We start from the raw sequence: 27,811 nt of genomic DNA, 5'->3' as shown, positions 1-27,811 counted from the left end.
CGTGCGATATGCATTATGTTTTCGACGCTGTTCTTTATGCTTTCTGCAACACCTTCAAAGCCTTCGAAATTTTGCACACAGTCTGGCCAAACATTTTTCCAACAGCTATTGATAGTAGCTTGTTTGATGCTGCCCCAGGCTGTCCCAACATAATCAATAACGTTACGTATGGTAACGGACTTCCAATAGTCCATCATGGTAGTTTCCTTGTTGGATTCGAGAGCCTGGAAACCTTTGCTATAAAGCTCCCTGGTATAGTGTGCCTTGAAAGCTTTTATTATACCCTGATCCAGGGGTTGGATGAGAGATGTAGTGTTTGGGGGCATGAAAAGAACTTCTACGTTGGGGTGGGCATTTTTGAGTTCTTCACAGCAATGGACTGGGGCGTTATCCAAAATTAATAAAACCTTGAAGGCAAGGTTTCTGCCCTGGAGATAGCATTCAACTTCTGGTACGAAGCAGTTGTGGAACCAGCTGGATGTCATCCACGCTTTTTTGTTCCATCTCCAATGGACAGGCATATGGTTGACGCTTTTCCCTTTAAGTGTTTGTGGATTCTGGGCTCTGTATAGCATTAGAGGTTTGCACTTGAAGTCGCCCTTGGCATTAGTGCACAACAGCAAGGTTGCATAGTCTTGGAATGATTTAAAGCCAGGGGCTTTGCAGGCCATTTGTGTTATATAGGTTCTTTTGCCAACGTCCTTGTAAAATAAGCCAGTCTCATCAGCGTTGAAAACCTGCTCTTCCACGTATCCTTTGTCCTGTATAACACTCAGCAAATGTTTTTTAAATTCTTCTGCAGCCTCCCGATCTGCAGAACTTGCCTCACCTGCAAGTTTAACATTGTTCACACCATATCGCCTTTTGAAACGTGCAAGCCAGCCAGCGCTGGCGGAGAAAGGTTTAACGTTTTTCTGGCCTTGGGTTACATGACCGTAAATTTCTTTGGCTTTCAGCCTCACCACAATGCTGTCCACCACGCCTTTTTTATCGGTTGTCATCTCATGAATCCACAAATTTAGCCGCTTTTCCATCTTTTCCATAGCTTCCTCACGCACTATAGACGTTACTTTAGCACTTTCCGGAGCAGCCTCACGTACAGATCGGCGAATTTCCTTTTCCTTTTTCTTGATGTACCGGATTGTTGATTCATTAACATTGAACTCACGGCCAACAGCACTACAACTCATGCCTGAACGAAGCTTATCTAGCACACGTATTTTCTCCATAAGGCACATGACAGCCTTCTTGCGCTTAGGAGCACTAGGCACCACTTGACCACTACGCTTGGGGGTCATTTTTAACAGCAAAATCACCAACAAAAAGCACGGAAACGCAAAAAACGTGGCACCAAATAGACTGCAAATAGGACAATTATTTACAGCATGAGAGATGAGGCAAGAAAGCCCATTGTCTGCCTTGTTCAACCTCTGCTAGTACACCGCACCGCTGGTTGACTCCAGCTTTTCATCCCCTGCGCATGTCCGCGAATAACCCCAGAAAGCACCGCGAATATTGATTTTGGGGTTACAGTAAGTTTAAGCAAGTAAGCGATTCGAAAATACCAAGCTGTAAATAACGAACGTCAACTGTAATACCACAGACATATAATTTTGTTTAAGCACATTTATTAAATCAAAGCGTCCAGACAGTTCTGGAGACTACAAGTTCCATCAGGCACCGCTTCCACGCGGAGCCTGTGCTCCGTCAACCACCACAGCAGCGCCAGGCGCTAGGCATTGGCCCGGAAGTGTCGCGTTTGGAATACGTAGCCCTTTTTGCGCACGCGCACACATTGTGGGGGCCGCCCCAGCCGCCGGCTCCCCCACCGCAGCTCTATGGTCTCTCCCTAGAGCTTTGCCGTTGGGGGCAGCTGCTGCGGTCCTGTGGCTTCGTCCGCCCGGTGCAGCAGCAACATGGAGGAATTCGATTCTGAAGACTTCTCCACCTCAGAGGAGGACGAAGACTACGTGCCGTCGGGTGAGCGTTTGGGCCGCAGGCGAGAGGAGGCTTGCCCCGCCCCGCGCTTCACGTGAGGCGTGTTTGGTCCGGCGTGCGTGGCCCGGGGCCCCCGGTGGCGCGGGTCTCGAGCGTCCCCACCGCGCGAGCCCTGCCTCCTCGCCCGCGTGCTTTCTCCGCGCGGTGGTGCGGGGCCGAGACGCGTGCACGCGGGCGTCTCGTACTGCCACTGCCCGCGGCCTGGCTCGAGCCTCCGCCCCTTCCCGGAGCGCGGGAACCGGCACGTGAGCACCACCCTGATCTGGGGACGCTGGCGGTGGCTATCGGTACCCGCACCGCGCTAGTACTGAACTCCCGTGAAAGGCAGTGTGAGCGTAGGATGTTGTCGTCAGACCTTTCGTCCCGAGGGGCTTGCCAGCCGGCACCACGTCCAAGATAAATCTGTCTACTCTCTGCCCTCGCATGGGATCTAGTTATTAGAAAGTTCACGTATGATGCATTTTGTCCTTTTGCGACGTATACCTGTTACTCTCTTTTCAGCTCCCCCCCCCCGCCTTCCTCTTTTTGGCGTAGGTTTGTCACATTTAAAGGGGTCATTCGAACCTACCCCTTCCCAATCCTGCGCCTTCCCTCAGACCGCCCCATCTCATTGAAAGGATCTACCTACACAGTCGCTCCAATCAAACAAAACCCTTAGGACTCATCCATCCTTACTTTCTCTCCTGGTTCAAGCAGTGAGTAAGTGCTGTTGTGTCTACGTGGAAAATCGTTTTCTGACCGCTTCCTCGCCAATCTAACTCACTGCTACCGAACTGCCGTTCTTCGCTGGGATTAAGGCATAGCTTCCCAACTGGTTTGCCCGATACCATTTCCATTCTTGTCCACCAACGTTGGTTTTGTGATGGCCAGAGTGGTTATCTGAAAGCTAGTTTTCGTTTTAATGAAAGTTGTGCACCCACATAAACATAGTCAAATATTTCTAAAAGGCCTGTCTTGAAAACTAATGGTTCCCATCACCCTTCATCCCGCTTCATTCCCCCGCGGAAGAAACTGCTTTCCAGTTTTTAATTTGGTATTTTCATTGTGTGTGGGCTTCACCCAGGCGCGGTAGGTCTTATTTTAATACCCTCTTACTTCTTCCCCCTCATTCCCAACACACACCCTTCCACCATCAGGCCCTCCCCAACTCCCCAGCCTGCCCTTGTTACCATGTCTAATTTTGGTTAGATCAGTATTCCATGTTTACATTTTTGTACTGACTGTGAACAACCCCAATTTTGTACTGACTGTGAACAGCCTGGTTCAGCTCTGAACCAGGTGATAGATCTTGTGATTGCTTTTCCTACACTACTTGCTTTCTGTGGAGTTAATAATTGCCATTTTGCTGTTGCTTAGGTGTCTATGTCCTTACTATTAATTTGACCCTAAATTCTCAGAATTGTATAAAAATCATCTCCCAAGGTAATTTGATTCATTAAATAATCTTTTACTTTCATCTTGAAGTCCTGTCTTTGCCCTCTGACTTCCGCCTTGCCTTGGTTTTACCACTTTTAAACCTAGTATCTTTGTTACCATCACCCCTCTGGGTGTTCCATTCATCTATCTCCTCCCTTTTCTGTTGGATTCCGTTTCTTGGGTCCTGTGTTGTCTTTTTTTCCTTAGCATGTTCCACCGAAATGAGAATAAATCCTCAACTACTTGAGCACGGATGATGCATAGTAGACATTCAAGGTGTGAAAACAGTATTTCTAAAAATAATGATGTTACCCTAAGGCCTAATTGGTGCTTGTTTGGTATAGAATTCTGTTTTGTAATAATAATTCTAGGATTTATAATGATAGCTTTCAATTAGAATGTTAAAGGAGCTGCTTTATTGCTTTCTAACTTCCACTGTTTCTATTAAGAAGTTTGTTTTGCTGATTTCTGCTCATACATGTAAGGTCTCTTTATCTCTAGAAGCTGATAGAACCTTGTCTTTGTTCCTGATTTTTCTGATATTTCACAGCGCTATAACTTGGTAGGAGTCTGTTTTCATCGATTGTGTTTGGCCTCTGGAACTTTTGGGGGGAGGTATTCTCCTTTCTTCATTTTCTGTCATTTTTTGGAAAACTCATTATTCAGATGTTGAATCCTATGTTAGATCTTCTGTACTGGCCCTCTAATTTTTATCCCTTGACTATTTTCTAACCCTTGACTTTTTTCCACTTCATGGGAAATTCTCAGTATCTTCAACTCCTGTATTTTTTCCTTTCATATTTTTACATTTGAGTAACTTTTTTGTTCCTCGAATAGTCCTTTTTTATAGCATCATGTTCTTGTTTCATAGTGCTGAATCTTAGTGCTCTGTGGATATTAAAACTAATTTAAAATTTTTAATGTTTAATTTACATAAAGTAAAATTTAGTCTTTTCAATGTACTGTTCTATCAGTTTTGATAAATGCTTAGAGTTGTGTGACCATCACCAGAATTAACAGTTCCAAGGCCACCCTCACCCTTTCCTCTCCAAATAAAAGAGATTATGAGGGACACCTAGGTAGCTCAGTTGGTTAAGCGTCTGCCTCTTGATTTCTTCTCAGGTCATGATTTCACAGTTCATGGGATCTAGCCCCATGTTGGGCTCTGCACTGACAGCGTCGAGCCTGCTTTGGATTCTTCCTCTGTTTTTCTTTCTGCCTCTTCACCCACTCACGTGTGTGCTTGTGTTCTCACTCTCTCAAAATAAATAAATTAAAAAGAGAGATCATGATGTCTGTATATAGATAGAAGTCATTTTAGTTTTTCTTTTACAATAGGTATGCCTTTTATTTCTTTTGCTTGCCCTTCTGCTCCTGATAAGACTTCAAGTATGATGTTGAGTAGGAGCGGTGAGAGTGAACGTCCTTGTTCCCATTTTAAGAGGAAATTATCAGTGTTTCACTAGTATGTTAGCTATACATTACACGGGCCTTGTGTGTGTGCTTTAAGCACTTTACAGGGACTAACTCATTACTAGCTCAATCACATAACACTAATGAATATGTGCTGTTCTCCACGTTTTACAGACGAAGGAGTTGAAGCACAGAGAATTAAGCAAATTGCCCAAAGTTGTTCAGCTACAGAGTAGCTGAGGTAAGATTTGAACCCTGGCAGTCTGCATATACTGCTCCTTACAGATGCATTTTATCAGGTTAAAGAAGTTGCCTTTACTCCTAATTTGCTGAGAAGTGAATTTTGTCATATGCTTTTCCTCTGTTGAAAAGATTATGTGTGATTTTTCTTTCTGCTAATATGGTGAGTTAGTGATTGATTTTTGAATTTTGAACAGCCTTTTATTTCTGGGATAAAACTCACTTGGTCATCATGTACAATTCTTTTAATACATTGCTGAATTTTATTTGCTTATACTTGTTGAGAATTTTCGCATTTGTTTATGAGGGATGTTGGTCTGTAGTTTTCTTGTAATTTCCTGGTCTCGTTTTAGTAGCAGGTATTGCTAGCCTCAGAATGTGACGAAACATTTCTCTAAGGTGATTTTTATTCACCCTATATGTTTGCTTTTGGCTTTACTAGAAGATTTTCAGTGATTCATAGTTGTTTGGCTCAGATTTAAGCATGGGGGACTGAAAAGGTGATGGGGAGCTCTGTCTTTGGACAAGATGTATTCATTTTGTTCTTTATTATCTACAAGGATGTTATTTGCTTCTTACCCTTTTTTTCTTTTTTGTCATAGTAACTGCATGGGATTTGATCTTTTTGTGTGTATGTATAATTTAAAATTTGCTTATCTCTTATCAGTGAGATTGAGCGTCTTTTTACATATGTAAGATCCAGAGTCATGTTTTTCTACTTGTCTGAGCTGTCTGCAACATTTACCCATTTTTAGGATGAAAAATAACCTTATATTACTATAAAAGGACATGAGCTTTGTAAAAAAAATTAGAAAATTCAGGCAGTTAAGCATAAAAAAATAGAATCATTACATTCCCACCACCCAGAGATTATCAGTATTAATCCTTTAGTGAACGCTGGTCTTTTTCTACACTCAGGTGTAGGTAATTGTATTTTAACCCCAACCTGAAATCATATTTTTTCATGTTACTTTGTTATCTGCCCTTTTCAGTGAACAGTCTCTCCCTGTCCATTCCAGTAAACATTTGACACATCTTCACATACAGACTTTACTCAAATTTTCCCATTTGACCCAGAGTAGACTGTAGCTTGCTTATTCAAATCAGTTAGGTTCAGCGCTACCCATATCACCTAGTTGTCCCATCTTTTAAATTTGTTTTAATCTAGCATGCTCTGTAATGACATTGATTTGCTTAAGAGATCAAGCAGTACGTCCTGCAGAATGTCTGTCCTGCAGAATGTCTTCTAGATTTGTTTGGTTGCTCCCTCCTGGTCTTTTAGGTTGTTCCTTTGTCCTTTGAATTTTCTGGAATTCTGAAATTCTGAAATTTCTGCAAGTTAGATCTAAATGCTGGGTGGGTTCAAATGAAGTATTGTTGGCTAGAATGCATCATAGATGACTGTGTGTTTCAAAATGCCTTAACATCAAAGACACACAATCCAGGTTGGTCACCTTAGTTGCAACTCCTGACTCCAGATGATGAGAGTCTGACCCCTCTATTGTGTAATTGTTTCTTTCCTTTAGGGCGCCTGGGTGGCTTAGTCAGTTAAAGGTCCAGCTTTGGCTCAGGTCGTCATGTGACAGTCCCTTGAGTTCAAGCCTTGTGTTGGGCTCTGTGCTGACAGCTCAGAGCCTGGAGCCTGCTTCGGATTCTGTGTCTCCCTCTCTCTCTGCCACTCCCTTGCTCCTGCTCTGTCTCTCTCTGTCTCAAAAATAAATAAAAACATTAACAAATTAAAAAAAATAAAAATAAAAAAAATTGTTTCTTTCCTTCAAACTGAAGAATTCTGTGTCGTAATACACTTAACTGTTAAAACTGTGTGTTTTGAGAACATTACTTGATAATCTTTGCTTAAATTGCTATCATTACAGCGTGAGAAGTGATGTTTTTCTAATTCTGTGGTTTTTCTACATTTTTTAGTTAATGTTCTTCTGTGATGTATTGCTTTCTCTCATCAACTGGGACAGAATAAATGTTTGCTTCATTTTCCTTAATTATTAACTTCCAAAACAGGGAATAATTTTAATAGTAGCTTAAGTAGTACAAATCATTTTTTGTCTTAAAAATTTTTTTTTAGGGGCGCCTGGGTGGCGCAGTCGGTTGAGCATCTGACTTCAGCCAGGTCACGATCTCGCGGTCCGGGAGTTCGAGCCCTGCGTCAGGCTCTGGGCTGATGGCTCAGAGCCTGGGCCTGTTTCCGATTCTGTGTCTCCCTCTGTCTCTGCCCCTCCCCCGTTCATGCTCTGTCTCTCTCTGTCCCAAAAAAAAATAAACGTTGAAAAAAATAAATTAAAAAAAAAATTTTTTTTAATGTTTACTTATTTTTGAGAGAGAGACAGAGTGTGAGCCGGGGTGGGGGGGGCAGAGAGAGGGAGACACAGAACCCAAAGCAGGCTCCAGGCTCCGAGCTGTCAGCACAGAGCCTGACGCGGAGCTTGAACTCACCGACCGAGATCATGACCTGAGCCGAATTGGACACCCAACCAACGGAGCCACCCAGGCATCCCTATTTTTTGTATTTTTTAAAAATATCATAAAGGGTGTACAGATTTTTATTGATTCACTATATGTACTCATACTTGTTCCTTTTAATGCTCAAGTCGTCACTTTGGCCACTAGAAGTTCTTTCAAGCTGGATCTTATATCCTTTAAATGTGACCCATTATTCTTAAGTAACTACCTTGCTTTCTGACACCGCAAGATGTCCCAGTTTCACCTTGTGCTTTCCTTCCCTCATACCTGAAATTGCCTGTTTTTTTCCCAAGGAGCCCTTTTCATGATGAGTCATATCAAGGGATATAATCTGGACCCTGAATAGATGCCCATTGCTACCAGAGTGACATTGTTTCTGTGCCATTTCAGTGAACAGAGTAAGAAAATATTTATCTTAAAAAGAGTTAGAGTTCATACTAATGTTTTTTAAAGATTTTATTTTTAAGTTATCTCTGCACCCAGTGTGGGCCTTGAACTTATAACCCCGAGATCAAGAGTCACATGCTCTACCTGCTGAGCCAGCCAGGTGCACCCTCATAGTGGTATTTTTTTTTTTTTTTTTAATTTTTTTTTTTTCAACGTTTATTTATTTTTGGGACAGAGAGAGACAGAGCATGAACGGGGGAGGGGCAGAGAGAGAGGGAGACACAGAATCGGAAACAGGCTCCAGGCTCTGAGCCATCAGCCCAGAGCCCGACGCGGGGCTCCAACTCACGGACCGCGAGATCGTGACCTGGCTGAAGTCGGACGCTTAACCGACTGCGCCACCCAGGCGCCCCTCTCATAGTGGTATTTTTAATGCAGTTTTAACATTTGAATTTTCATCTGATTTCTTTGATTTTATAATTGTGCATCATTTCTCTTACTCTGAAGATCTGGATCCCTAACATGATCAGCATAATTACTTGCTTTAACCTACAACATGAAATAGGTTCAAAATACCAACATTGATGTTACTACACGGAATAGAGTTTTTTGTTTTGTTTTGTTTTTTGTTTTTTTGTTTGTTTTTTGTCTTCACGATGGATCTTGCTAAGGGTGTACAGTCAAAGTACTGTGTTTCTGAAGTCCTTGGAATAAATCCTTTCTTTACCAGTTACGTTATTGTTTGGGTGTAGAGTTATTTATTCAAATAAGTATTTGTTTATTCCAACTGTTCTTAATTTAAGGGATTTTCAAAATTCTTCAGAAAGATAAACACAGAATTCTTGTTTTTACCCCTTGCTATCTCACTCTGTTCAACCCTAACCTTACAGGTACCTATTTTCATTAATTTTTTTGTTTATCCTTCCAGTGTTGTGGGTTTTTGTTGTTGTTGTTTTGCAAATACAGTGCAGCTAGGTACCTACCTAGCTTGTAGGTTTATGTTTTTTGCTGTAGTGATTTTACTGGGCTTCCAAGGGAAGCAAAATGACATTTGTGTGTTCAGACTGCTGTCTTAGTCTGGAACTCAGTCCTTTGTTCGTGCACCACTTTCACCTGTCACTTGGGGTCGAATGCACATTCTGCACATGAGAATGCCCACGTGATGGGCTGCTTCTCATCAGCTTTGTCCTGCTATTGTATTTGTAGTTTTCAAGAGTTTTTAAAGTTTTTTTTTAATGTTTGTTTATTTATTTATTTTTAATATAATTTATTGACAAATTGGTTTCCATACGACACCCAGTGCTCATCCCAACAAGTGCCTTCCTCGATGCCCATCACCCACTTTCCCCTCTCCCCCACCCCCCATCAACCCTCAGTTTATTTTTCAGAGTGAGAGAGAGCATGGATGCATGCAAGTAGGGGAGGAGCAGAGAGAGAAGGAGGGAGAGAGTTCTAAGCTGGCTCTGCACTGTCGTACTGTGAGATCATGACCTGAGCCAAAGTCGGACACTCAACTGACTGAGCCACCCAGAATCCCTAGGTTTTTTTAAAGTGTTGGGAAAATGCTGAAGTCATTATGTCGTGATGGGAATACGTTCTTTTATCTTTTTGAAGATTTTATAAAGGCTTTTTTTTTTTCTTACTGTGTTATCTCTGAATGACTTTCATGTTTTCAGTCTTGCCTTTCATATTGGAGTCTTTCCTCAAATGTTTGGTGGTCCTTGGTTCTTTGTGAGTGAAATGTTTAAAAGCTGATTGGATGTACAGGAATATTTAAAACAGTACTATTTGTAGTAGTCCCAAACTGGAAACAACCTCACTGTTCATCAGCAGGAGAATGGATAAATACATCGTGGTCCAGTCATGCGGTGAAACACTACTTCAGAATGGGAGTGAATAAACTGAGCTACAGTAGGTGACCTTCACACAGCATGTTGAGTGAGAGAAGCTGGACACTCAGGAGTCAAATTGTAGGCTTCTGTTTGTTTAAGGGTGGAAACCAGGCAAACCTGATCTGTGGTGTTAGGAGTCACGATGGTCCTTGGGACGGGGTGGTGGCCAATGACTGGAACAGGGCACAAGGGGCCTTCTGGGATGCTGGTTCGTGTTCTGGTTTTTGAGCTAGGTCTTGTTATACAAGTGTGTTCTCTTGTGTAATTTCATTGAGCTGTACAGTATATTTGTGTGCTTTTCAGTGTGTGTGTTATGCTTCAAATAAAAGTTTACATGAAGTAAAAAAACTACTTAAATCTCCATATGGATAGGATTTATTGACTGATGCCTATAGAGCGTGGTCATCCTGGGCATCCAGGTAACACCTTCTCGTTGGGAACCCCTGAATGTCAGTGTCTGAGGATGGGAACTGGACTTTTTTTTTTTAATGTTTATTTACTGAGAGAACGTGTGCACGTGTGAGCAGGGGAAAAGCACAGAGGGAGAGAGAGAATCTCAAGCAGGCTCTGAGCCAGACACGGGGCTCAATCCATGAACTGTGGGATTGTGACCTCAGTTGAAATCAAGAGTTGGACACTAACTGACTGAGCTGCCTAAACATCCCTAGACATGTTTGTTCTTTCTGCTGTGTCTACCTGGAAGTCTTTAGGCCTCTTTTTTTGTCAAGGTCTCTTTTGATTACTTTTTTTTTTTTTTTTTGAGAGACAGAGACAGAGCTCAAGTGGGGGAGAGGCAGAGGGAAATGGAGACACAGAATCTGAAGTAGGTTTCAGGCTGTGAGCTGTCAGCACAGAGCCCAACATGGGGCTCGAATCCACTAACTGTGAGATCATGACCTGAGCTGAAGTCAGACGCTTAACCTGAGCCACCCAGGTGCCCCTCGTTTGATTACGTTTGAAAGATACCCAAGTTGTGGTGGGAACAGTAATTTCTTCTTTGAACAGTACAGTAGTAGAGTTGGAATTTCTATTCATTCATTCATTCATTCATTCATTCATTCAGCAAAGACTTAAACAAGATCTGTGTCCTCATGGTGTGGAGAGCATAATAGATATTGCAAACATCAAATATAAGCAGGTTGACTTATGGAGGGAAATATGGATGATCTGGAGGCCTAGAATAGGGAAGACTTCCCTAAGGAAATGATATTTTAGTTAGACCAAGAATAGAGGAAACTACTAGACTTTATTTTTAATGAAAATGTCTTGTCTCGATGTGTCTGACCACCCTATTATGTGTGTGATTTCAGGTGGAGAGTATAGTGAAGATGATGTAAATGAATTAGTGAAGGAAGATGAAGTGGATGGTGAAGAGCAGACACAGAAAACCAAAGGGAAAAAAAGAAAGGCTCAGAGCATTCCATCCAGGTGATGCTGCCCTCAAGGCCCTCGGAAGTCAGGGGCTGTTGTCACAGCTTTCCTGATGGCTGGGATTGGTCTGATGAGTTCTTACTACCAGGGTTTCTTATCTTTGTCTTTCCAAGGGAAACATTTGGTGACATTTAGGATTAAACACAAAAGACCCCACAAAACAAAGAGTGGCATCCTCTGTGTATGGTTTCTTGTTTTCACTGTCTCACATCTTGCAGGTGGTAGCACAGCAGTACAGTTAGCTATACCTTCTTCTTTTTAGTGACTGCATAGTGTTACGTTAGGTGGTTACACCTTGTTTTAAGCATTCCCTTATTGAAGGACATTTAGATTATACCTTGTCTTTCCTACAGCAAACAAGACTGCAGTGAGTATTCTTTGTTACGTCTTTTTGTACAAGTACATCTGTGAAACAGATCTGTAGAAGTAGAATCGTTTGACCCAGGGTTTGTACAGTAAAAAAAATTTTTTAATAAATATTAGCAAATTGCATTCCATAGGCCTGCTACTGAATTACACCCCCGCCACCACCAAATTATGAAAATTTTGACAGGCTATTTAGCTCAGATAAGAGAATCTTCCATAGAAGTCTTTTATCTCTCGTTGATTAGTATTTATATCTTTTTGGGCATTGAAGCAAAAAAGTAGATTATCATTTATAAAAAAGGGAAAGAGAATTTTCATAATGAAAATTGAAGTCAGAATAGTCTAAGAAGCAATTCACTCTTTTAGGTCTTGGGGCCAGTTCTCTGGTCCTTGAGTTTTTCTGTATGCCAGCTTTCATATTTTCAGAAAGTGGGAAAAAACATGGATTTTTTTTTTTTTACCTCCTGAGAACTCTAGGAAGAAACAGTGCCAATAAATTTGATGCTCTCCTCAATAGAACATGTTCTCCAATTGGAGTATATGTTCTTGGAACACGCTTCCTGGACAGATTGATTCTGTGAGGTGATTTTGGGTGTTTTCTTCGTGAAAATAGCTGGTCCTGATTTAGAAGTAAATCACTATATTTTGAGTCTCAGTGTTTGGGGAAATTGCTAACTGTATGAGCTCAATTCTTTCCTTCCACAGAATCTCAGCTTACCTCCCCTGCCTTCCCCAGGGGGGTGGTGGGGTGTTAATCAGTAGTCCTCAGATTTTAAAGTTTTCTCGGATTTGCAACAGTATGTTTGGAGTCGAGGAGGGGATAGCTGAAATAATTTCACATTATCTGTCTTGTCTTTCCTTTTCCTTGTGACTGTTGGTGATTTAGGAAGAGGAAACAAGGTGGCCTCTCATTAGAAGAGGACGAGGAGGACGCCAACCAGGACTCCGAGGGAAGTAGCAGTGAGGACGGAGATGCAGCTGCGGAGCAGGAAAAGGACATTGGCTCAGATGACGCGAGGAGGAAGAAGGAGGATGAGCTCTGGGCCAGCTTCCTCAACGATGTAGGACCAAAGCCAAAAGTGCCCCCAAATACACAAGTTAAAGTAAGTCGATAGCCAAACGAGGTGTAGACTTTCCGGAAATACCCTAAGTTCCCCGGATAGACTTTTATTTCCAAACTGAGATTTGATGCTTATAGCAGAAGTCAGACCAGATGCCTTTTTTTTCCTTTTTTCCATTTATTTATTTTTGAGAGATTGAGAGAGGCAAACTGCAAGTGGGGGAGGGGCAGAGAGAGAGGGAGACACAGAATCCAAAGCAGGCTCCAAGATGACAGCACAGAGCCCAATGCGGGGCTTGAACTCACAAACTGTGAGATCATGAGCTGAAGTTGAACGCTCAACCGACTGAGCCACCCAGGCACCCCGTGACCGGATGCCTTTTAAAAAGAATTCTAAGCAAAAAGCAAAGCATTCCCTATGGTAGAAAAAGCAAGCCTTTCTAATCAAATACATTTCCAGTAGGTCTTCAGTTTGGAGGTGAAACATTTCAGAATAGCCCAAAATAGCATGTTGGGATGGTTCTTTTAGGTTTCATCCTTATGTGAAACTGTGATGGTATCTCTTACCTTTTTCATAGAGTGGAGGGAAGACTGAAGGGACGGGTTCAAGTAAATTGTTGGTCAGAGCAGAAGAGCTGGAGAAACCTAAAGAAACTGAAAAAGTTAAAATCACCAAGGTGTTTGATTTTGCTGGTGAAGAAGTCAGGTAAGGTGACCGTTACAGACTTTGAACCTAGTTTGTTTCAAAATGAGCATCTTTCTGAATGGTGTTAGACATCTGGCCTCATTCTACTCTATCATCATAATATTTTGGAAGAGTTTTGTTTTCCACTCCAGGGAAGTGGTGGTTCCATGAATTATCAGGGAACATGATGTAGTTGTAGGTATTGTGAAGTGTCTGAGAGAAAAAAAAAAAAGAGTCAAGTATTTGGTTCCATTTATTGCCATGCCTTGTGACTTTGGCTGAGTCATTTCTCGCAAGAGTCATTTCTCCCATTTTCTCCCCAAAATTCATATTGGAAAAAAGAATTTGGCATTATTAGTTTTACAAATTGTGTGGAGCAGAACTTTTTATTTTTTTAAAAATATTTTTCCCCAACTTCTTCTGAAAGATTTCACACAGCATTATGCTACAATAATTAGTATTACAATGAGTACCCGTATACCTCTTATACACATTCACCACTTGTTAATGTGTGGCCTCTGTCTCCATCATCTAGATCTGTATTACTGTCTTTTTGTTTTGGCTGAACCATTTGAGAGTTGCTTGTAGTCATCATGATGCTTCACTCTTAAATATGTCTGCACAGTTTCCTAAGAACACGGGCATTCTTCTTCATGGTATAACATAACTGTTACATCCACTAAATTTCACATTAATGCACATTATTACCTAAATCTGTGGTGAAGGATGCTGATTTACAATTTTCAACTTGCTGCAGACCAATACTCTTATAAAACACAATAAAAAGGAATTGCTAGAAAAATAAATTTAAAAGATATAGAAAATACAAGCCCAAATTTTTAACAATGAGATTCAACAGCTACAAATATACATTTCAATAAATATAGTCTAAATGAACATCAGATAGGAATAGGAAGAGATTTATATAGTTCTGCATGCTGTTTATTGAAGGTGGGAGTATAAATAATTAGTACAGGGAATCACTGTTCTGTTTATACGTTTACATTATTCTATAATAAAAACAAAACAAAAAGCCAGGAGTAAAATATCAGTTCTCAATACTTAACATCTAGATGCACACCTTGAATACATACTTGTATATGTTAATTTTTAGTTTTTAATGTGACAAAATAGCTCATTTCTTTGTTAATTTATTGTGTCTATGATGGATACATGATCGCACTACTGGAGGATAATGGATATGTAAATTCTGTAGGGTTTTTTTTTTTTATGTTTATTTTTGAGAGAGAGAGAGACAGCGTGAGTGGGGTAGGAGCAGAGAGAGAGGGAGACACAGAATCCAAAGCAGACTCTAGGCTCTGAGCTGTCAGCATAGAGCCCGACGCAAGTTTCGAACCCACATACTGTGAGATCGTGGCCTGAGCCGAAGTTGGATGCTTAACCGACTGAGCAACCCAGGCGCCCTGTCTTTCTTTCTTTTTCTTAATAATCCTTATCATAAACCCATCTCACAGATATTTTCATGAGGATGGAAATATAGATTTTAAAACTGTTTCAGTTAAGTTCAAGATTTTTATTTTTACTTTTATACAGAATGAAGTCAGTGATACTGTATTTTCAAAGTTTATCTTTAATGCTTCATCAGTAGCCGATTCCAACAATTTGTCCTGTCAGGTTATAATTAAATTTAAGTTATATTTCAGTGGAAAACAGGAATTCTGCATGCATGAATTCCCTGTGTCTGGCTATTCTTTTGACAGAAAATAGAATTCAGAACTTTCAGTGAGACATGTTAATCTGCAGAAACTCTGTTCTTCCAGGCTTCTGGCTTTCATTTTTATTTATAATTTATTTGCTACTGAAATCATGTTGAATCATTTCCTTGCATGGAAGTACTAAGATTATTAAAAATACAAAAGGTCAGACAAATAAGCCAAGTTATACTGTCTGATTGAGATCTTTAAAATTGGAGACCAACTGGTGTTTTTCTTTTAAAGACACTAAGTTTATTCTGAAGCTCATCTTGTCAACAGCATTTTTCTCTTTCATAACCATTGTACCTCAGCACGCGATATAACATATGTACATTTCCGGTCAGCTTTCAGCTTAACACATATAAAGACAGGCATTGAAAAAATGTAGTGCATTAGCCTTACATAATTTACAATTTTTACTGCTGTACCAAGAACAGTGGAGTTGTTTGTTTTGGTGGCAGGATTTTTCTCAGTGAAGGAAGCAGTGTGTTAATTTTATGTTCTAGCACAAGCTCCTTAATCTAATCTGTTCTCCTGTCTTGCAGCTGTGCCATTAGAACATACTCTTCGATACACTTAAATTCCAAATCACATTGTTAACAGTGCAATCTTAGTGTTATTATACAGATTGGTGTGAGTTAATGTTTGTCAACCAGAAACTGATAAAAGAATCCTTTGCATCACGATCCTCATGTTTAAATCACACATGTATCATAATTTTCATGTTAATAATAACCTGGCATTCTTCAAATGCATTGAAAAAACATTTTGCTAACTTTATTATCATTCTCACTATCATAAACTAGATCTTGAAGCCTTCAAGCTGTGGTGTTATTGGAAAGTTGTACTTGAATCACCTTCTTTATCACAGATTCACCAAGCTTTCCAGGCAGACATTTTCCATAAAGTCTGACTGATGTCTTGGCGGTGGCTCATTCTTCTTTAGTTAACCAAAAGTGCTTCTTTCTTGGAGGACTACAATACACTAATTAACGTTAATGTATGGAATTTGGCACCTGTTTCTATTGGCTTTTTAGATCAGTACTCTTTCTTTCAAAGAATTCTTTTGATTTTGGATTTATGATTTGTATATAAATACCAATGAAGTTTTGATGAATTCGTTGCCTCATTAGCCAAAACATCTGCGAAGAACTCACTATGGTTTTAGCACTACATGATCAAAAACCAAACTCCGTGTATGAGTGCTCATAAAGTAAAAGCAGTTTGACCTTCGATTGGCCTTGTTTCTTTGGAATTGCTTCCATCATCACGTGGTTTACTACTGCTGCATTCAGAAAAGCTTTGTTTTCTTTAGAGAAATACCCAGGGAGGCTTGTTTTGCCATCAGTACATTAGGATTAAGAAAATAATACTGATTTTACTTTTTTTTATATGACAATTTTTTTTTTTTCAACGTTTATTTATTTTTTTTGGGATAGAGAGAGACAGAGCATGAACGGGGGAGGGGCAGAGAGAGAGGGAGACACAGAATCGGAAACAGGCTCCAGGTCCCGAGCCATCAGCCCAGAGCCCGACGCGGGGCTCGAACTCACGGACCGCGAGATCGTGACCTGGCTGAAGTCGGACGCTTGACCGACTGCGCCACCCAGGCGCCCCGACTTTTTTAATTTAATTATTTAAAAAAATTTTTTTTAAGATTTGTTTTTCAGAGACAGAGAAAGAGAAAGCCTGAGTGGGGGGAGGGGCAGAGAGAGAGGGAGACAAAAAAATCTGAAGCAGACTCCAGGCTCTGAGCTGTCAGCACAGAGCCCGAAGCGGGCCTTGAACCCACGAACTGTGAGATCAAGACCTGAGCCAAAGTTGGACGCTTAACTGACTGAGCCATCCAGGGGCCCCGTCTTAATTTAATTTTAAACTATAAATTTAAAAAGTCACACTCGGTTAACAATTAGAATGATTGTAAAAATAATTTATAAAAATAAATGCTTATGTTTTATCACATTTTGGGGTTTTGATAAAATAACCCTAAACTATCACACGCATTATAGTGTTGCACTGTGTGTGACTAATACACTGATGTCACATGTGACCACCTTGCGAGTTTGACAGTATCCAAATTGTTCTGTATTCATTGAGTCCACTAGTCGTGTCTTGAATATTGTGACATTGTCAGATTGCTAAACAGATTTTCAAATACTTACATTTTCTGTACCCATCTTGTCTTGGACCAATAACAATTAGTTTTGTAGCCCACATTTTAAGTAGCTCTATATGCAATACTACTCAAGTTTTTTACCAGTTTTTCCAATGGTAAATTCTTTTATAGCTGTATTTCTTGTTCAAGTCCAATATCTAATCCAAGATTACACTCTGCATTTAGTCTTTTTAGTCTTTTCTTGTTAAGCCCTTTTTTTAAGCCTTTCATTTAAGTATTTCGTGACACTGGTATATAGAGTTGACCCTTGGACAACACAGGTTTGAACTACATGGGTCTGTTTGTAAGTAGATTTTTGTTTCCACTAAATACAGCACAGTACCATAAATGTATTTTCCTTATGATTTTCTTAGTAACATTTTCTTTTCTCTAGCTTATTGTAAGAATACAGTATGTAATACATATGCAAAGTGTGTGTTAATTGTTTATGTTATCAGTGAGGTGTCTAGTTAACAGTAGCCGTTTAATGGTTAAGTTGGGGCAGTCAAAAGTTACATGTGGATTTTGGACTATGTGGTGGGCGGGTAGCAGCACCCCTAACTGCTGCTTTTTCAAGGGTCGATTGTATGTTTTTTTGTTTTTGTTTTTTAATGTTTGTTTATTTTTGTGAGTGACAAACAGAGCGCAAGCCAGGGAGGGCAGAGAGAGAGGGGAACACAGAATCTAAGGCAGGCTCCACGCTCTGAGCTGTCAGCACAGAGCCCGACGCGGAGCTCAAACTCACGAACTGTGAGATCATGACCTGAGTGGATGCCAGACGCTTAACTGACTGAGCTACCCAGGCGCTCCAGCAGTTGTATGTTTTTAAAAGTCCATCTGTTTTGCAGGATGGTCCTTAGTTTGGAATTGTGCATAGTTTACTCATGATAGGCTTCAGATTTGTCACCTAGACAAAAATGCTAGGTGATGTTTTTCTTCCTAGTACATCAATAACAGTAAGTTAGACCACTTAGGCAATATCTATCAGAATTCTCCATTGTAAAGACGCTCATTTCCCTGATAATCAATCATTTTGGGATCCATTAGATAATTCTTGATGATGTGAATTAGTAATGTTATTTTGCTGCCAGAAATCACACTGGAAACTATATATAGAGTTCTCCAGTAGAGGGTAGCAGAACACTGACAGTAAGCCTTTAATGGTTTGGAAATCGTACAAAATAATGCAGAAAGTGTTTGATACACCATTAGGAATATATAAAAAGTTTTAGAACTCTTTCTTGGCTTGTATTATTTCCCATGTGTCATATAGGGTAGCCAGGAAAGATTTACAGCTTTATGATCAGCCCTACACAGGGAGTAAGAAAAGCTGGTAAATAACTGTTGTTATGAGAAATCATTAAATTTTCTGATCAAATAAATTTTGTGAATGTATTAGTATTTATATTAATGACACAAATTTCCTATTTCATTTTATAAAGCAAAGGGATGGGAATTTCAAGTACTGGATAGGTATTTGGGAATCTGCTATTTCTATCATTTGTCAGAAGAGGGCAGCATGATGTCTTTTAAAAAAAAAGAAACAAAGAAATTGCTCAGGGAAGCACCTTTTTTTCCCCCTACAAATGTATACATTCTCATGTATACATTTCATATTCAGAAGTAATGTACATTTTTTACTTAAAAAAGTATATTGCAGAGATACGTAATGGGACAAGCAAACGTTCTCTGTAACTCCTTCCTCCTAAAGAAAATAAAACCCTGTTAATAATTGGCATTTGGCAGGATTTTTTTTAACTTAGATTATTTATACTTAAAATTTAGGTATTGTAAGAAGTCCTCACATAGGAATTTGGGAGGCCTGAATTATAATTGACAGCCAGATGCAAACCTGACATATGGATTTGAGCATATCTTTTAATCCCTTGATGTCATTATTCTGCTTTTTCTTTTTCCCTTTGTATCAAGTTAAGAGCATTGCTGCATCTAAGAAATGTGAGAAAGAGCTAGGGATGACTGTAAGAATTTGTAAGTATAAGCATAAGGTAGTGTTAGCACAAAGTTAGTTTTTTATGTTTAATTATGTCTTAATGATTAAGCTTTGGATTTTTATCTTTTTGTTTTGTTTTCTTTGCCCTTGAAAAATGTGTAGCTTGTAATCCTTTAGGAATGAGGAAAAATTGTTTGTTTGTTTATTAATGTTTATTTATTTATTTTTGAGAGAGAGGCAAAGCACCAGAGGGGGAGGCAGAGTGACAGAGTGAGAGTGAGAGTGAGAGAGAGAGAGAGAGAGAGAGATTGATTGATTCATTCTGAAGCATGCTTCAGGCTCTGAGCTGTAGCACAGAGCTTGATGTGGGGCTTGAACTCAACGAGTCTCGAGATCATGACCTGAGTGGAAGTCGGACATTTAACTGACTCAGCCTCCCAGGCACCCCAGGAAAATAGTAGTTTTTATTCTTCTGTATCACATAACCAGCTGAGCCAGTTAGCTCAGACTTTCCCAAATGATTCACCTTTTGGAAAAGGCCAGTCATGGAAAGTTTCTGCCTAAATAAAGACTTTTTAGGAAGTTCTGAGGAAGTGAAATGAAGTTAAAATGACATTTCTGCTGATAACGCTTGAACTGACTATTGCTAATAGTGGGTGTTTCCTGTCAGGGTTCCCTCTTGTATATTTGAAGTGGTCTATAATTTAACTGTTGTCCTTTTTTTTTTTCTTAAGTTTATTTAATTTTTTTAATGTTTATTTTTGAGACACAGAGACAGCATGAGTGGGGGAGGGGCAGAGAGAGAGAGAGAGAGAGAGAGAGAGAGAGAGAGGGAGACCCAGAATTTGAAGCAGGCTCCAGGCTCTGAGCTGTTAGCACAGAGCCCGACACGGGGCTTGAACTCACGAACCATGAGATCATGACCTGAGATGAAGTCAGGCGCTTAACTAACTGAGCCACCCAGGTGCCCCTCTTTATTTGTTTTAAGACAGTTTGTGTACGTGAGCTGTGGAGGGGCAGAGAAAGAGAGAATCCCAAGCAGGCTCCCTGGCTGTCAATGTAGAGCCTATTAGGGGCTTGGCCTCTGTGAGATCATGACCTAAGCAGAGACCCAGAATTGGATGCTTAACTGACTGAGCCACCCAGGCACCCCTAACTGTTCTCTTCCTTGAAGAAGATATTTTGAGAGCTGAAGTTCTTACTGATTATTAAAAATGGATTTCTTCCAGGGGCACCTGGGTGGCTCAGTGAGCTAAGCATCTGACTTCGGCTCAGGTCATGATCTCGCCATTCATGAGTTCAAGCCCCGCGTCAGGCTCTGTGCTGACATCTAGGAGCCTGGAGCCTGCTTCAGATCTTGTGTCTCCCTCTCTCTGCCCTTCCCCCATTCGTGCTCTCTCTCTGAAAAATAAACATTAAAAAGAATTTTTAAAAAAAAGGATTTCTTCCAGACATAACTATCAATGAAGAGTAAAATTCTGCTTATGTTTTTTCTTGTTGATTCCTAAAGTCCCTGAGAGAAACATAACAGTTTATAGATGTCATTTCTTTGTGACTGTGGAAAGGACCTTGGCATTAAGAAACTAACAGAGATACTCCCATAGGCTATGCTTTTTTCATGGTTTCTTTGTGGAACTTACTGTATATCCTGTGTTGTCATGATTTATTTCATGGTTGGCTGTCCTGATGGACTGTGAGCTCCTAAAGGGCAGAGACTATGCATATATTTTTATTTATACGTTCCATATCTAACACAGCGCCTGGATCTAGGGTCTAGGTTGCTTTTCAGAAACTGTTGACCAAATTGCTTTAGGCGGCCATGGCAAGAGCTTTGTCGTTGTTGTGGTAAAACAAGTGAACAAAACAAAACATGCTTTGCATAAAGGCTTCTTTTACTTTCCTTATAGCTTGGACCGCTTGATCTTCATCTGTTATTGTGCACATTCTAAGATCTTACAGTGATGTGCCTTGATGTGGATCTTAAAATTTGCGATGTCAGCTATGCTGTGGGAAGTCAGTAGTAAAGTTTCTTTTTTTGTTGACAACCTCTAACGTATTTTCTCTTTTTCTGAAATTCCTATTCAGTTGATAATAATCATGAAGCTATGCTAGGCTATGCTGTGGAAACAAACCCAGAAACTCAGCAGCTTAACACAGTACAGTTGACCCTTTGAACAGCACAGGTTTGAAGTGTGGGTCCGCTTCAGTGTGTATTTTTTCTTGTGTGATTTTTGTAATATTTTTTTCTCTTTAGCTTACTTTATTATAAGAAAATGGTGTAATACATACACAAAATGTGTGAAATCGTTTATGTTATCAGTAAGGCCTCCTACCAACAGTAGGCTGTAGTTAAGTTTGGGGAAGTAAGAGCTTATACGCATATTTTCAGGTGTGTGGGGGGTCGGTGCTCCTAACCCCATGTTGTTCGAGGGTCAGCTCTATATACATATTTCTTACTCGTGCCAAGTCCAGTCCACGTGGGCAGCCCTCCATCCTGTAACTAACTCAGCCGTGTGGAGCTTTCGAGGTTGCTGTGGTAAGGGAAGAGTGAATAAATAGATTTTCATTTAATTACCCTGTTTTCACAATGAGACTTCAGCCCTGCCCAATGAGTTTGGAAATTCTGTGGTTTTCATTTCTCCAACGAGTAATGGGGTTTTGCCAGGTTGGATGGGGGACAGCATATGGTATGAGGTTCAAGAAGGGGGTCTGGGATCTAGTTGCTCCTGATACAGACTTGCAACTCATGTTAGCCCTGCTCCTCTCCTTCTCCCTTCAAAGGTTCCTGGTATTTCAATTTACTGAGCCATTCCGGAATAGCGTAGTACAAATCGGCTTGCTTGTTCGCCGTTCCGTATGGCTATAGGTTTAGGTCAGAGAAAACAAAAACCAAAGCCAATTTCTACTTGTTTCTTTACTTTCTACCTTTAGAAAATTTGAGTGGCATCTTTTTTCTGTTGCATCTTTTCATCGTATCCTTGTGTAATTTTGCCCTTTGTAAATTTATTTACCACTGTGTAGTAGGGAGTGGAGAATCAAGTGTGTGTTCAGACCATCATTTCTAAGTGCAAGTATCTGCTTGTTCCTTAAAAAAAAATTTTTTTTAATGTTTGTTTATTTTTGAAAGAGGGAGAGAAGATGAGTGGGGAGAGGGCAGAGAGAGAGGGAGACAGAATCCGAAGCAGGCTCCAGGCTCTGAGCTGTCAGCACAGAGCCCACTATGGGGCTCGAACCCACGAGCCGTGAGATCATGACCTGAGTGGAAGTCAGACGCTTTACCGACTGAGCCACCCAGGCGTGCTGAGTATCCACTTGTTCTTAATGAGCCATCTCAGGTCTGCCCCCAGAGTCTACCCAGGGCAAGGAGATGCAAAGCAACTCTTTTTAGTCCAGTACCCTGGGACTCTGCATTAAGGTTTAGGTTTGGGTGTGGGTTTGTTTTGGTTGCCTGTATAGCAGTGTAAGGAATTACTTCAGAGTTTAGTGCCATAAAACAATTGTTTTATTGTAATTTCTCATAGTTCTGGAGGATAGCTGGGCTCAGGCAGCTCTTGCGCAGGGTGTCAAGCAGTTGTAGTTAGTGGCTGGATATGAAGCCACCTCGAAAGTTTCCTTGTTCTCATGTCTTAGGCCTGGACCGGAGCAGGCTCTTCAGGAATCCCTTTCTGTGTGGTCTTCCTGTATGTTCTGCGTAGCGTGGTGGACCAGAGGAACCAGGCATCTTGCATGGTAACTTGAGGTTTAGAGGTTGCATTCTCAAGAGAGAGCGCCAGGTAAGAGCTGTGCCATCTTCTCAGCTAGCCTCAGGAGTCATGTAGTGCCACCTCCACCGAACTCTGTAAATTGGCAGCACAAAGGCCCACCTGATTAAAAGGAGGGGGTGCCCTATACCTCCCTTCTCATTGAGGTGATGTCGGGTTTTGGAAGAGCGTGTAGAATGGGTTGTGGCAACCAAATTTGAGAAACAGAGTCTAGTATGGAGTTTTCTCTAGCATTGCTGCTTAATCTCTGGACAGTCTTGGAAAAGTGACTTAACTCCTTAGATTTCCTGTTTCTTGCTCATGAAATGTAAATGTGTCAGCCATTGCAACAGAAACGCCGTGTGACAAACCATCCCCAAAACTCTGGTATACAACAAGCGTTTGTTTGTTGCCTGTGTGTTTCTGAGTATCTGGGGTTCAGCTGATCTGGATTTGGCTCTAAGCTGCTTGTTGGATTCAGATCTGCAGTGTGTGTCTTTCAGCCATCTTGGACCAGCTTGAGGCGTATTCTTCTTATGGGGCCAAACGTGGGGAACTCAAGGGGCAAGTGAAAGAGCACAGACACGTTAAACCTTTTCCTGTCAGACATCTCATTGACCATTGAAGCGTGTGCCCAAGCTCAACATCAGGGGGTTAGACAAGTTTCTTCTTGCTTAACAGGAAAGGAGTGTATATTTGCTGAATGATGATCTAATCTGTGGTATAAATTCTCCGTCCTGTTTTTGACTCTTGACTCTCATTACTGAGAAGTTCATTGGGAGAGTAGAGAGACACACACACCCATTAAGCCTGATAAAGAGTAAGGTAGGACCAGATTTTGGAAGGTCTTGAATGGGAGGTTTGGCAATTTATATTTGATCCTCTGAGTAATGCTGAGCCATCGCAAGAATGGGCAGGAGAGTAACAGAAGGTAGTGTTGCTTTAAGTCACCCCTCAAGATTAACTTGCCAGTCTTTCCCGGTGAAGATTCTCAATACAAAACTCTCCAACTCTTACTCTGTGCCGCTTAAGTGGGTGACACAGCGCTGAATGCAGGAATGAGATGGCTCTCAATAAGAAAACTTGCTTCTGCTCCCAAGAAGCCTGGATGGAAGGAGAGAAGAGACAGGCTTACATTCCTGCAAAGATGGAATTTATTGGATTCACCTGCCATTATTCTTGGCCAGTTTACTGGAGGACCTGGTTGAACATTTAGAGTACGATGACCTTAATCTTGGGCCCTCCTACAGATAGATTGGAATTTAAACAAAATTCCTCAGATGTTTTTATTGACTTGGCAAGACTGAGCAGGCATTAGACACTTCTCTCTTTAGCGGAGATTTCAGACAGTGTAGATAACCTTGGCTCAGTTTTGTTGAGGTCCATTTTTCCAGGTTTGAAATTGGACAGGATTCTCAATCCTGCAGCTTTTTTCCACTCCCAAATGGGTGTTGATCTAGCCAGTTTTAAGGTATTTTGTTTCATCTTTCAGTTATTTTAGCTGTAAAATAGGAGCATTCTGCGGAGTATTTCCAATTGTTTATACTGTTGCTCTTCTTGAAATAATGTAGTGTTTTCCTCGCAAATATTCCATCTCCCTATTCCAACTTTTACTAGACCTTTAAATATGAGTCCTCATCTCCACGTGAGGTGAGTGGCAGATCCTTCTCAGCCATCACGTCGGTAGCCACGGGCTGTGAGTCAGCAGTGACTGCGGGAGCGTGTGGCCTTCTGGCAGAAGTAATGGAGGGGATTTTAGGGACATGAGATACATTCGTTGTTGTTCACTTAGTAAGGGAAAAATGCCTTTCTTTAGAACTGTTGTAGTGGACTTGAATCAGAAACCTCACTCAGTAGCCAGAACTCATCGTAAGCTCAGTGGGTGTTTTCCTTTCTTAGTGTCATTTATTCCCCTTAGATTTTGTTTCTCTCTTTTTATTCTTCTTGTAAACTTGACATCTGCTTCCTTGCAGGGTGACTAAGGAAGTGGATGCAACATCTAAAGAAGCCAAATCTTTCTTCAAGCAAAACGAGAAAGAAAAGCCACAGGCGGCTGGCCCCGCAGCTGTGCCGCCACTCCCTGCGGGTTCTGGGTGAGTGTCCTGCTCTCGGGCTCAGGTGCGCCTGGCGGCTGGCGAAGCGGCTTTCAGGACACGGACCCCCTTTAGCTCGTGGGACTCGCTTCCCCACAGCAGGAATTCTGCCGCCGCTTTGCCTTTCCTGAAATAGTCGCCAAAATGGAAGATGCAAAGGAAAATTAGCCTTAGGTTTCTCGTTTGATTCCAGCCTGAAAAAAGTGCTGATTTCCAGTGTTGACCACAGAGCTGAACATGTAGTAGACTTTACTTTTAAAAATCATTTTTGTATGAAAATATCAGCAGTTTATTAGAACTTCTAGTGGAAATTGGGATAGAGTACTCGGTCCCATCCCCCAAGGACCTCAAAGGAACATAGGAAGGTCAAAGCTGATTTACAAATAATTCTGTTAACGCGTTGTCAGGAACTTAATAATTTTTCTTTCTTCATATTTTCCATATTACTTGAGTTATTTTTAGCTGAAGAGTTGAATGTTTTCCTTTGGAGGAAATAAAAATTCCCTTCCTCTTACCATGTACGTAAGATGTAAAGCATCACGGCCAATATGAGAAGGCAGGGCGCTAGCATACAGGCATGGGAATGCGGATCCCGGCCCGGGGCCAGTGCCCATCGGCCAGCCGCTGACTTCTGTGGGAAGGCCTGTGTCCTGGAGGGTTTGAGGTGGAACAGGTCACTTCCAGGGGCTTCTCCGACCCTTCGGTCACAGTCTGTCACTTCTTCCTTCCCTCCCTAAACATACCTACCTATCTCGTCGCTACGAACGGTAAAGTTTTGTCTGGGTTTTTACATTAAAAAACAAAAATTGTTGGTTTTCTTATCAGACTATGGGCTTTTCTAGGGCGGTCCTTTCTCATCTTTGCAGCCCTGGCCCCAGACAGTGCTGTGTAACCGGGTGTGTGCTCATCTAGGTTGCGTTTACCCAGAAGCAGACCCCAAGAGAAAGGTTTGAGTACGAGTCATTGATGTGAGAGGTGACTCCAGGGCTTCTGGAAGGAGGTGGGAAAGGCTGAGAATGCAGCCTGGCCGGGATGTATGTTCTAGCAGGTTACTGCCGGTAGTGGCTGGTACTCACTTGGTTTTGCTAGGCATCTCAGGATGGTGGTGAACAGCTCAAAGAGGGCGAGGAGACTGGAATAGTTACCCTCTGGCTTCCACGTGTCACTGGCTCAGGGCTGCTTCTGCATGCCCGCCGCGCTCAGGCTGTGAGCTCAGGTGCTTGAGGAAGATCCTGCTCTCCAGGTGTGCCGTGATGGTGAGCACGAGGACGTGGCCAGGCCGTGTTCCGCATCTGCCCCGGCCTCTTTATCTGCTCCTTATTCCATGTGTTTCTCTCCCACTGGAGTGAGTGGGTACCAGAAGTCATGTAGCAGTTACACCGAAACTTGAGAAGGAAAGGGATTTGAGAGCTTGCTACCACGGCGGAAACGACGTGAACAGAGTGCTGTGAGCAGAGTTCTCCACACTGGCCCTGTTAATATTTTAGGCCAGTAGCTTTCAAGCTATGGTTTGCAATCATTGTTCAAAAGAAACTGGGGCTCCTGGGTGGCTTAGTCATTTAAGCAATTGACTCTTGATCTCAGCTTAGGTTTTGATCTCTCAGGGTCATGAGTTCAAGCCCCGCATTGGGCTCCACACCCAGCAAGGAGCCTACTTAAAAAAAAAAAAGAAAGAAAGAAAATGGGATAAAAAAATATCATACTGTATTATATGGTAAGTATTGTTTCATAAAATTTTTATTTTGGTTATTGATGCAGCTATGCTGAGTGACAAATGATATTTTTAGTACGGGTTGAGATTTCAAAAAATGTGAGGCTCTAGGCTGAAACAGCATGTTTTTAGCCTTATAATTGTTAAGTTGTTTGAAAGGGATTCTCTTCAGACCAGTAGCTTTCAGACTTTATTGACTGCCACTCACAGTAAGGAATACATTTTACAGTACTCTATACTGTGCTCATAAATATAGGTGTGTAAGAAAGTGAAATAAAGTTTGGTGAAATATTTACCTGTACGACGTATGGTGAATTCTGATTTTCTGTTTTACATGATTGTGTATAATAAGTGTCACTTAAAATGTCATGGGCCACTGAACTGATTTCAGAATCTATCATCTGAATTGACAGATACTCCCAAGTTACATAGTCTTCTGCAGGTTTTACTTGGGTTACCAGGCTTATGTCTGGTATTAGTAAACGGTGTCTCTTGCATTTATTAAGTGTTACTGTAAAAGTTACCTGTGGATCAAGTACCAGGTAGAAATGCAGAGTTTCTTGTACCTTAGCGTCCTAGCGTAGTTCATTTCACCTAGCACAATTTTTACTTCTAATCGCTTGGTATTTCTTTAAATAATCCCCTATTGATGCTTAGAGATTCTCCTTGGAAACTGTGTGTGTTTCAGAAAACACTCTGTTACTATAATTACGAAGATAACTAGAGGAGGGAGAAAGTAGGAGCTTAACAGGGTCATCTTGTTTAAGTCACTAAGTCACTCATGGAAATCTCACAGCATTCTATATCCATGCCTTCCTTTCTTAGAAAGAGCTAATAGCTCTCAAGGATAAATTGCTGAGATGGTATCTGTATCAGGGAGACCCAGCAGGAAACAGATGGCATTGTCAAAGTAGGATGCTTTGAGGAGAGTTTATTGAGGAGAGTTTAATAACTCACGAAGTGATGAAAAACCACAGGGATGGAATAGTATGGTGAGCCTGGGGCTAGTAAGAATGAGGCTCCATTACCTCCTCTAGACCTAAAGGGGGCAAAAGGGGGAACAGTTTTGATACTGGAGGCAGG

The 27,811-nt window shown here is 41.2% G+C and overlaps 1 protein-coding gene across 4 annotated transcripts in view; it reads left to right on the top strand.

Annotated features, from left to right (window-relative positions):
• The first annotated feature begins 1,775 nt into the window (after window positions 1-1,775).
• The window catches only part of CFDP1 (craniofacial development protein 1), a 120,835-nt gene continuing 94,799 nt past the window's right edge, over window positions 1,776-27,811 (top strand). The window contains exons 1-6 of one of the 4 annotated variants that reach the window (XM_045443569.1): window positions 1,809-1,980; window positions 7,835-7,940; window positions 11,132-11,249; window positions 12,505-12,721; window positions 13,257-13,384; window positions 24,898-25,017. In XM_045443569.1, the coding sequence (XP_045299525.1) occupies window positions 7,889-7,940; window positions 11,132-11,249; window positions 12,505-12,721; window positions 13,257-13,384; window positions 24,898-25,017 (635 nt within the window). In that variant the 5' untranslated portion in view covers window positions 1,809-1,980; window positions 7,835-7,888. Of the gene's footprint in view, window positions 1,981-7,834; window positions 7,941-11,131; window positions 11,250-12,504; window positions 12,722-13,256; window positions 13,385-24,897; window positions 25,018-27,811 lie in introns of all 4 variants that reach the window. The other 3 variants (XM_045443568.1, XM_045443571.1, XM_045443570.1) reach the window with 3 other exon arrangements.

This window comes from Leopardus geoffroyi, chromosome E2 (genome assembly GCF_018350155.1).
Source record: "Leopardus geoffroyi isolate Oge1 chromosome E2, O.geoffroyi_Oge1_pat1.0, whole genome shotgun sequence".
NCBI classification, from domain to species: Eukaryota; Metazoa; Chordata; class Mammalia; order Carnivora; family Felidae; genus Leopardus; species Leopardus geoffroyi.
The sequence above is the reverse complement of the archived record's forward strand: the minus strand, read 5'-3'. Positions and strand labels throughout refer to the sequence as shown.